Raw genomic sequence first — 10695 nt, forward strand, 5'->3', positions numbered from 1 at the left:
CTGTTAGTTTGGTAAGTGTGGTGACACCAAAGGGAACATGGCAGGATGGATTTTTTTTTTTTTTTTAAAGGGCGCAGGCTTTAGAGTCAGATAGGTCTGGTTCAAACCGCCACGCTGCCAGTTTCTCACCATATACAGCCTTAGGCAAGTCATTAACATGTCTAGTCTTAGTTTCCTCATCTCTGCAATAGGGATAATGTCCACCCATCATCGAATCTAGTGAGTATTAGCAATAAAAGTAAGAGATGGTACATATTCAGCGCTTACTATGAGCCACTGTCCTCAACACTTTATATATATTAATTCATTTAATCTCCCCTCCACCCCCCGCAAATGCCTTGATGTAGACACATTATTACGTACATCTTGGTGGGGGAGGTGGAGACCAGCCTCGGCTCAAGCAAGTCCCCTAAGAATGGCCTGAGACCCCACCGACTCAGCCTCTCACTGGGCCAGCCTCACGCAGCCAGGTCCCCAGACACGCTCTGCTGACTTCCTGCGGGCGCAGACTGTGGGCCAAGGCACTGGCTGGGCCACTGGCTTCAGGAAGACCCAGTCACCCATGATGCCCAAATGCTCACTTCCACCCAGGGTGGGCTCTGGGCTCCGGCTGCCCTGGCCTGGGCAGGCTGCCCAGAACAGGCAGCCCTGGCTGGACAGCTTTCTCTGGCTCTGGCCATGGGGACAGGAGGCGGCAGCAGCCCAGCTGGGCCCTGGCCGTAATGAGGCCTCATTAGTGGGATCCAGCTGCTCCGGCCCCACTTTGGGAGGCCGACTCCCCCAGCCCCCGCCTCTGACTTTTCTTAATAAGAGTGGGCATGCCTCCAGAGGGGCGAGCAATCTAGTTGCTTTGTTGTGCCCTGTGACTCCAGGGGGAAGGTCCCGCTGAGCTAGGCCTGAGTGGGGGGAGGGCTGCAGGGAAGCTGCGTGAGGGGAGGTGAGGGCACAGGACTGAGCAGGTGTGCTCCTGCTCAGCTGGAGGGGGAGAGGAAGGAGACCAAGGGGAAGGGAGGGTAGGGTCTCAGGTCCAGAGAGGAGGCCTGAGGACTGTTGGACCTTTTCCCCTGGATCTAGATATCGTCCAGTTCACTGGGTATGTGTCGTTGCACATCTCTAATCACCTGGTTGATCATCTGGGTCATTGCTCAGAGACCAGTGACCATCTGGGTCATTGTCCCAGCTAAGAGAGCCCCTCCTCTGTGTTAGGCCTCGTATAAGGAGAGTGCCCACTACTATGTGCTAGTCCCTGAGCTAGGAGAATACCTACTATGGGCCAAACCCTATGCTAGCAAAGCAGCCACCGTATGCCAGGACCGGTGTTTGGAAAGCACTCCGTGTGCCAGGACCTATTAGCAGAGTGCCCACTATGCACAACGTCTGAGGCCAAAAGAGAGCACAGTGTGTCAGGTCTGTGTTAAGAGAGCACCCGATTTGTGTCAGCCCGGTGCCGGTGAGCCCCTGTCGTGTGCTATGTTCCGCACTAGATGAGCATATCCTTCGTGTGCCAAATTCTGTGCCAGGTGAGGACCCAGTGAATGCCCGGCCTTGAGATGGGGGAGCACCCGCTGTGCGCCTGGCACTGTGATAGATGGCGCCCAATGTGTGACAGGCTCTATACTGAGGGAGTGCCCAGTGTGTGCCAAGCCTGTACGAGTTGAGCACGTGCCACATGCCAGGCCTTGGGCCGGGGGAGCACCCGCTGTGTGCCTGGCCCTGCAATGGATGGTGCAGATAAGAAGGGCACAAACCCTCATATCAGAGAGGAACAGAACAGGTCAGGGCGGGGCAGCCCGGGTGGCCAGCGGTGCTTGCAAAGCCTTCTGGGATGATTTAGACGTTCTGGCACCCGGGGCCCTAGCGCAGGTGACTCTGTTCTTATTCATCACAAGGTTTCCCGGCGGCAGAAGCAACCAGTATGCTCGAAGACATGGGGAGAGGCCAGTGAGGCTCACCAAGGCCTCTGTTGCCCAAGACTCTGTGTTAGTGGGCAGTGGGCAGTGGGCAGAGGGAAGGGGACTGAATCAGCTCAGCTTGTGACCTTGGTGTGAGGCCATGTGTGTGTGGGGCTCTCCTGTCCTGGGCTCCTCTCCTCTAGCTCCCCGTCCTCTGAGCCTCAGGCAGCTCCACCCCACATGTGTACAGAGGCACTAGGTCTCCATGGAAGTATCACCCCATCCACCCCCCGGTGCCCCCAAGCATCCCAGCTGCTCCCAGGCTTGGAGGCACCCTGGCCAGCTGGGTTCTCGCACGGCCCCGTCCTAGGAGCTGCTGAGGCGTGAGGGAGGCAGCTGAGCTGGCCTGGCAGAGACCATCTGGGCTGGGAGTCGGGGGAGGGACACGTGCAGCAGGCATGTGGGCCTGGGCACGTGCTGCGAAGGGGCTTGCTTCTCCACAGAGCACCTGCCACATGAAGAGCAGGAGCGCCAAGGATGACACAGGGTATCTGCTGACTGAAGGGAGCCGAGGGGACCCATGTCCTCACACCCAGACATGAGGCAAAGCAGATAGAAGTGAGGAGCCCATGGCAGGGACTAGCTACCCGCTCCCTGCATACCAGAGCACAAGTGGTAAAAGAAGTCACGGGGCTGGGACTGTCCAAGCGGCTCCCATGCGTGGTCCTCAATGCCCTCTCTTCTGCCCTACCATGGCATCCAGAGAAGGGGACGTCTGAAAGGATCGTCCTTAGCTATTTGCCTTTAGGGGACCGCAGGCACCTAATAAAGCCCTGGCTCAGCTGCCTAGGTTAGCCAGGAGGGATGGCGCTCCTCAGAGCCTGTATCCTAGAGACAAGCACTGAATGGAGGAGGTGGCTCCAGTTCCAAACTGGGGCCAGAGAATAGAGTAGCCCAAGGTCATCAGCAGAACTGAAAAAGAGGCAGGCACAGAATCTCTAGCAACCACTGTGGTGGTGGGGGTGGGGGTGGAGCCCAGGGGACAGATGTTACGGGCCTCAAAACGCAGCAGTGGCGGGCAGAAGCCAAAGGGCAGAGGGCATGGAGGAAACTAAGCCCCGGCTATCTTTAGGCACATCCTGGGGCTGGGAACGGCGTCCCAAGGCAGCGCTCCCTTCCACAGACATGCTGGCCCGGCAGGCAGAGCCCAGAGTCCGGGAAGCTCAGCTCCTGGCAGGGATTATGGGACATTGTGATTCATGCTCCCTATGTGGCCCACATGGGTCCCGCTGCCTGCCTGCCACAGTCCTTTCAGGGTCACTCCAGAGAAGGAAGAGCAGCCAGGGAATACTCAGAGGGCTTCTTAGGTTTCGTGGGGCTCAGAGCCTCCATGTAGGATGGGACAGAGCCACACCCCATGTCCTATGTACAACAGGCCCGTGGCAATTCCAAGACTTCTCTGGGAAAGGGAGACCATTTTTGGTCCTGTCACAGCATCCATTTCTAGCAAGTGTTCAGGTCATAAGGCTTCCCTTTCTGCCTGTTTCTGAGCACCCAGAGTTCAGGTTGGCTCAGGAATACCTTCACGTGCCCAGTTCATTCAGACTTGTTCCAACCAGGTAGGAGTCAGGCCAGAGCAGGTCTGAGGGGCTGAATGCTAGAAGCTCAGAACAGGGCAAGATAGAGGGTCCTTACCTTGGGGAAAAACCACCCATCTCCTTCTCCCAGACCATTCCTTTGGACCAGGTACTCTGAGTCCCAAAAATCTTTGATGAGAGACACAGCCTATTTAGGGGGTGGGGGGAGCTTGGCAGAGACCCTAGGTCAATCAGTTCTTAACAGAACGAGAAAAGCAACAGAAGGAATTGATGCGGGCAAGAGAGGTGCCAAGGGAAGGGGCTGTACTCATCACTGGCTTCCTCCCCTGACAGCTGCCCAGTCTAGCCTGTCCCCGAGGCAAGATCCCAAGAGAAGAAATCCAACCACTGCTCTTGGGATAGGATCTGACATCCTTTCCCCACTTCCTGCTTCCAGTGCCAACCTGCTCCATCCATCAATGAGTCTGCCTCCTTCAAGCCCTGACCAGGTCCTGCCCTTGCCCCTCTGCTTCTCGAGGCATCTCACTACCTCCTCTCCTGTGCTCTGAGGCAGTGGGCAAAGGAAGGGGGGCACGGCTTGGGGAAGGGGGAGAGGGAAATTTTCCGAGGCCTCAGAAGAGGATTCAAAATGAAACGCTCTTTGTTACTTTTCAGAGTGAGAAGGAACCAGGGAAGTAGAGAAAAGCCAGACCGGGTCTGAAGACCCCTTGATCGGCTCATACTGGACATTCCCTGAGGCAGGCAGAGCACAGGGTTGGGGTGGGGTGCTGGGGAGCCAACCATGTGACGGTCCTGGGTGTCCCGCTGTCCTCCCAGCCCAGGACAGACTGCAGGCTCTCCAGAGCATCTCTGGTGATGAGGACTGGGAGTGTGCCCCTGCCTCCTGACATGCCTTTGTGGGCTCTGTGGCAGAATCTGCCCTATTACAGGCTCAGAGCCCCACCACCATCTAACTCGTTGGGTAAGGGGTTGCCTGCTTGGGGCCTGAGATAGCCCCAGTACTCAGGAGCCTTAGCAGTGCCAGACTCAGGGCCCCAAGAAGCCTCCTAGGCCCTCCTGTCATAGCAAGGAGCTGGCAGAAGGTCCCAGAGGGGGCGGTGCTCACGACGCACCCCCTTCCTCCCTGCAGTCTGGTCCCTGTACTTACCAGCATCCCTTTGGCACCTTTTCCTACCATGGCAGCAGCAGGTTGGGGGGCTCTGGAGTCCTGGACCCCACTCACAGGCTCTGCTTCCAGCACCTTTCAGACCACAGACCTCAAGAGCTGTGGAGAGAGCAGAGAGTGGGGTGGGAACCTGGCCCAGGAAGGGGAGGGCAGGACACGGGACGGGGTGGCCCTCAGGGTTCTCCAGGACAGGTAGAGCAGGGCCCAGACCACCAGCTGGCAGGCCCTCACTTCGCTCCCAGGCTGGCCCACCCTCTGCCAGGCCATTTCCCGCCTCGTTTCTTTCTGGATGACCCTGGATCTGCTCCTTCCTAGCCCTTCTTCCAGCCCTTCCCCTGGATCCCTTGGTCTCCACGCTTCCCGTCCCAATGGGCAAAGGTCTATTTTTAACTCTCCAGATGCCCAATTCTATAAAAGATAAAAAAATGAACACAGAACTGGGACAGAGTCCAATTCCTTCATCGTCTATGTGAATGGCTTCAACCTTTCTCCTGAAGGGGAGTCAGCACACAACTCCCCAACCTCACCCCAGCCAGACAGCCAGGAGACTCCTCCCTCCTCCTGGTGCCACTCAGCTTGGGCTCTGGGGCAGCTGGGCATGTTGCCATGTCACCAACCTGGACCATAAGCTCTGCAAACACCAAACACACCACGGGCAGGCACATCTCCCTGCCCTCGCTCAGGCTGTCCTCTGCCTGCAACATCTTCCCTCCTGCTCACCCGGGAAAATACTGCAAATCCATGCTTAAATGTCACTTCTCTGTAACCTTCCCTGGCACCTTCCCCAACGAGAGTGAACAAATTGCTTCACCCTTTCTTTTTTAAGCATATTTCTACTAGTGTCCTTATCAACTCATATTAGACTTATTTGCTTATGTCCGTCAACCATGAGTCTGTGAATTCCCCCGAGGGTTGGGTCTGTGTTTCATTTACCTCCTGTGTCAGCACCCAGCCCAGTGCTCGCTTGCAGCAAGTCTTGGTTGAACTGAATTGAAGGGCGATGGGTAAGGCTGACGTACTGGGATGATGGTCCAGCTCAGCCAGAGACCTTGTAGGAAACATCTGACAGGCAATGTGGGGCTGACAAGCTGGAGGAGGCAGCAGACCAATGGAAGGAGTGGCCACACGGCTGTGCCGGTGTATACAGGTTTAATGTCAAACACAGATGGAATAGGAGGTAGTTTTTGACAGACCTCAGGAGAGGAATCAACCTTTAGGGAGCCTCAAAGAATTCTCTCATGGGAAGAAAACCCTGGGTCAGGTGGACAAGGAGGTTCAACCTCTATAGGGTCGGGTCTCAGGAGGGACTGGGCTCAGCTTCTGGCCCCTTCTTTACCCTCCCGGGGAGCAGACTCTACTCCAAAGGCCGTTCTGTGCCACTCAGCCCCACCCACAGCCACCTGTCAAGGGCCACCTCTCTCCTACAGGCCCAGGAAGTTTTTCAAAGGCCAGAAGAGATGAGGAAGAAATTCCTTGCCTGTGAAAACCAAGCATTGGCTTCCTTAGGACCTTGCCCTGGCCACTCAGTGTCCTATACAGCCCTCTCCCCGAGGCAGGGGCAGGTGCAGTTGTGACTTGTAACCATCTCCCTTTTGTCAGTAACCCAGGCTGTTCTCTCTGCCTCTCAAAGTGTCCTCCTAAAGAGGCTGCTGCTCATGGCTCTGGCCTTCTGGGGGCTGTGAGGAGAAGGAGGGGCATGCTCCCTTAGAAGCTCATACCCTTGTCTTCTTCACTCACCGCATGCCGTAAACTCTAGGTCTGACTTCGCCAAAGCCGTCCCTCTTCAGCCAACGAATAATAATGACAGTAATAATAATGATAGTAAAAATAGCCGATGGCATAATTAAGAGCCACCTCATGGGCGGGTAATTAGTATGGCCCCTGGTGAGGTAAGTAAACTGAGGACACTCTGCCCGGGAACTGAGGCTACAGAGCATTCTCACTCAGGTTATCCCCAAGCACTGACTGCAAATACGGTCCCTGTGCTCACAGTGTTTAGAGATCGGTGACGAAAAGACTGCTTGGCGCTGGTCTCCAGGAGAATGAGTTGGGTGTGAAGCATTGCCGCTTATGGACCATCACTGGCAAGCAGTTAGCTTAGCATGTGATGAAGAGCTTGGGCACTGAGACCTGGTAGAACTGGGCTAGAATTCTGGTTCTGTCATTCAGCATGTGTGTGACTTTGAGCAAGTTACTTAAACTTCTCTGAGCCTCAGTTTTCTCAGTCTGGAAGATGGGTCTGGTGATACTTCCTTTGTTAAGTTCTGAAGTCTCTGCTTAATTTTGGATTCTACTACAAGTCCTCCACATGTTCCTCCCCTCCCGTCCATTAATCTTCCCAAAGCCCTAAAGCCTTGATTCCCTCCCATCGTTCTCCACAGCCAACAGGATATGGCCTAGATTGTTTAGCAGGCGTTTAAGGCTGGCCACAATTCAATTCATTTATTCCACAAATATTTATTTCAGGCTTGCTCTGGGCCCGACCTGTGCTGGGCAGCAAGAACTCATTGGTCTCTGCCTTCCTGCATCTTACAAGCTAGGGGGAAAGAGGGAAACTTGTGACTCAAATGCAATCACACACTGAGATAAAGGGTGTGGAGGAGAAAGATCCTTCTATGAGAGTCTACAGCAGGGGGACCTGGCCTCGGCTGAGAGTCACAGAGGGCTCTCCTGAGGAAGTGATGTTTATGTTTAAGGAACTTATTTCAGAGGAACTTATTTAGGTAAAGTGGCGATAGTGAGGAAGAGAAAAGGAAGAGAGAGTCAAGCAAATGAAATAATACGTGCAAAGACCCTGAGGCTGGGACTCAGATAGCCAGGGAGAAAGTGGCCAAAGATAAAGGTGGACAGATAAGCAGGGTCAGGGACTTTGGGGCCTGGATTTTGGTGTTTATCCCAAGAGCAATGTCAGTGATCAAAGGCTTTGAGGCAGAGTTGCACCTGGCAGGGGCAATCGGTGGAATGTGCATTTTGAAAACATCGCCCTAGATACAGTGTGGGGAAAGGACTGGAGAGAGGGGTTAGTGGAAGAGAAGACAGTCAGGAAGCGGCCAGACCAGGTATGAGGGGGCTTGGACTAGGAAAGTGGTGATGGGATAGGGAAAGGTGCACAGATCTGGGAAAATATAGAAGGTAACATTGGTAGGACTTGGTGATGAATTGGACAGGAGGTGAGGGACAAGGAGGGGGTCGCTGATTTCTGCTGGTGCAACAGGAAGAAGCCAGTGTCAGGCCCAGGGACAGGAGTGCTGGGGCCCTGCAGGTTTAGAGTGGGCAGAGGGTGAGCTGGGTGTGAGTTGCCAGTGAGCTGTGGATGGTAAGAGGGCAGTCACAGGACCCGGTTATCTTTACGGTCTCACTGCTCAGTATTTCCTTCTCCCCAAACAGGGCTAAAGCTGTCTGTCAATCAATTCTAAAGGTGCATCTGAGCCAGCTGGGGAGTCCTCTCTGGGAATGGAAAGGTGACAGGCTCTTTCCCTGCCTTCAAGGACCTTGTAGTTTAGGAGAAAGATGGAGGAGGAAGCATAACCTATGTTCACTGTGATGGAGGAAGTGGATGGGGCTGTGGGAGCCAGGGAGGGCTTCTAGCTTTGCCTAGAGCCCAGGTTGGCTGCATGCAGCCACCTGCCGCCATGTGGGACTATTCAGCATTTCCCAAAGGTTCTTGTCTCCATGTTTGTTCAGGGGGCTCTGTCTTCCTCAAGCATCCTTGTCCCCATTTCCATCTGTATATATCCTACCCATCTTCAAACCTGTCTCAATAGCATTATGTTCAAGAAGCCTTCCTTCCTCCTCCAGGTGCAGTCACCTTTTCACTGTACTCCCAAAGCACGCTGTGTACATCTAATTAACACGCTCGTCACATGCAGTGTTGAGGCACGGTTACTAGGTCCAAATCTGGCTCCCCATGAGCTGGAGAGATCTTCCAGGGCAAAGGTGTGCTTCTCCTGTGTCCCCAGGGCTGGGCACAGAGCAGGTACCGCGGCAGTCTCGCAGTGTAGGCCGAGTAAGGGGGCGTTTTCTCTGCGGTCCTTGGAAACACTTGGGCATGCTCAGTGCCGCCCATTGGTCCCTTCCACAGTTCCCTCACCCACTATTCTCAAACCTTCTGATGCTCCCTCACTTTGGACTTCTCCGGTCCTTCTTTCCTTTTCCATTCCTCACGCCCCCTCCACCCCAACCTTTATTTTCTAGCAGCCCAAGCATCAAGCTTGTTTCAGCAAAGAAATAGACCCAAGCTTTGTGCTGGAGCTGTCAGAGAGCTGTGGACGCGGCTCCTTTAAGAGTGACCAGGGAGGGGGCGTGGTCTACGGAGAGCAGGCCCGAAAGGGGGCGCGGCTCCTTTAAGAAGCAGCCAGCAGACAGCGAGGAGGCCCCGGGCCGGCAGGCAGGGGCGCGGTCGCCTTTGGAGCTGCGGCACCTTCCGTAGCACCCCGATTCCTCGAAGCGGGGTGCGTCCGATTCAATCCTGGTGCGAGGTGTTGGGGGGCGGTGTTACATCAGCCGCCACGTGTGGGCCTCTCAGCTGGTGTGGAGGCGGCGGCCCCGCCCCCGGCCCCAGCGGTGGAAAAGTACCGGGGCGCCGAGGTCCCCGCCCCCTTGCCCCGCCCCCAGGCCGGCTCCGGCCCCTCCCGGCCCTCCTGGCTAGCCCCCCTTCCCGTCCCGCCCCGTCCCCGCCGCCTTCCACAGCCCCGCGGTGGCTACGGGGTGCGGGGCACCGGCTGAGGGTGGGCGCCCCCGGCTCCTAGGCCCCTGCCCTCACCTGTGGCCGCCCGGGCCCGCCCCACACGCACCCGGAATGAAGGTTGGGGTAGGGAGGGCGCGGATTTTCCCCGGAGTAGCAGCCCCAAAATAACTCCACGGCCGTAGTGCCTTCCCAAAGCCGCGGCCAGGAGCCGCGGACAAAGATCCCGAGGGCGTCGGGACCCCCTGGCGCGGCTTCCCGGGACCCGCGGGTGCGCGGGAACCCTAACCCGGCCGGTGGGTGGGTGGGCAGATAGGGAGGCAGGCCGGCTGGAGGAACCAGATAGGCAGCCAGGCCGGCCAGCAGTTCGAGGAGATGGAGCGGCAGCCCGCACGCGGGGCGCAGACCCGGCCCGCCGGTTCCCGGCCGCCGAAGGCCCCCGGCGCGCAGACCCACTGGCGCTCCAGACGGACCGTGACACGTTCTGGTTCCGGCGCTACCCGCACGGCTCTGCGCCCGCCGCCCCCGACCATGCCGGCGTCGGCACGCAGCGCCCCCCCTTCGGGAGCGCCCCCCCCCCCCTTTCTCGCCCGCCTCAGCTCCTTGGCGACAGCGGTGACACCCAGACGCGCGCACCTACCCCCGATCTTTGCGGCGAGACAGACATCCCCGTGCGTGCACCCACACTCTTAACCACGGATGCCCGCATGCAAGCGCGATCTCACACACACACACACACACACACACACACACACACTCACGCTCGCTGGTCCTGGGGCTTAGCCCCACGGAGATACCAAACCCAGACCGACGGCAGGACGGACAGAGGCGCGGGCCGCAGCGCCCCCTTCCCCAAGCCCCCTTACCATGCTGCAGCCCCCGGCCCAGGCGTGCTGGGTCCGCACCGCGGTGCGCCCAGGTGGCTTTCTTAAAGGGAAAGTTGCATCAGCCTCCCGAGGCTCAGTACCGCCGCGAGTCCGCCCGCCCTGCCGCGCCGCTCGCGGCTCCTCCTGGGCTTGTTGTGTTTTGGTTTCGGGGAGGCGGGGGCCAAGAGTTTGGTGAAAGTTTGGAGTGGAGAAGGCTTGCGAGACCTAGCCAAGTCCCTCCCCTCCCTGAACAGCTCCCCTGGCCGCTCCCCCCCCATCCCCCGTTTCATCCCCACCCCACTGGCCGACTTCTCAGGCTCCTCCTCCCAGGGAATAAAATTACAAGTCTCTCCAGCTTTCAGATGATTGATCCCCAGGAACCCCTGGGAGTGGGCTCCACAAAGGAGCCCCCTTCTCCGCCCTTGTCTTGCTGCCCTCCAGCTGGGGCCCTTGGAGGAAGCAGATGTCTTTGCCCCCTTTGGCTAGACTG

The 10695-nt window shown here is 57.3% G+C and overlaps 1 protein-coding gene across 4 annotated transcripts in view; it reads right to left on the minus strand.

Annotated features, from left to right (window-relative positions):
• SLC6A9 (solute carrier family 6 member 9) overlaps positions 1-10369 on the minus strand; it is a 31404-nt gene extending 21035 nt beyond the window's left edge. For all 4 annotated transcript variants that reach the window (XM_042951789.1, XM_042951788.1, XM_042951787.1 and 1 more), the window contains exons 1-2: positions 10206-10369; positions 4638-4754 (exon numbers count right to left, since the gene is read on the minus strand). Coding sequence is in view for 2 of the 4 variants with exons in the window: in XM_042951787.1 (XP_042807721.1) it covers positions 4638-4667 (30 nt within the window). In the remaining 2 variants the exon portion in view is untranslated. The remainder of the gene's footprint in view (positions 1-4637; positions 4755-10205) is intronic.
• Between the last annotated feature and the right edge of the window lie 326 nt (positions 10370-10695).

The sequence above is a fragment of the Panthera leo genome, chromosome C1 (genome assembly GCF_018350215.1).
Source record: "Panthera leo isolate Ple1 chromosome C1, P.leo_Ple1_pat1.1, whole genome shotgun sequence".
NCBI lineage: Eukaryota > Metazoa > Chordata > Mammalia > Carnivora > Felidae > Panthera > Panthera leo.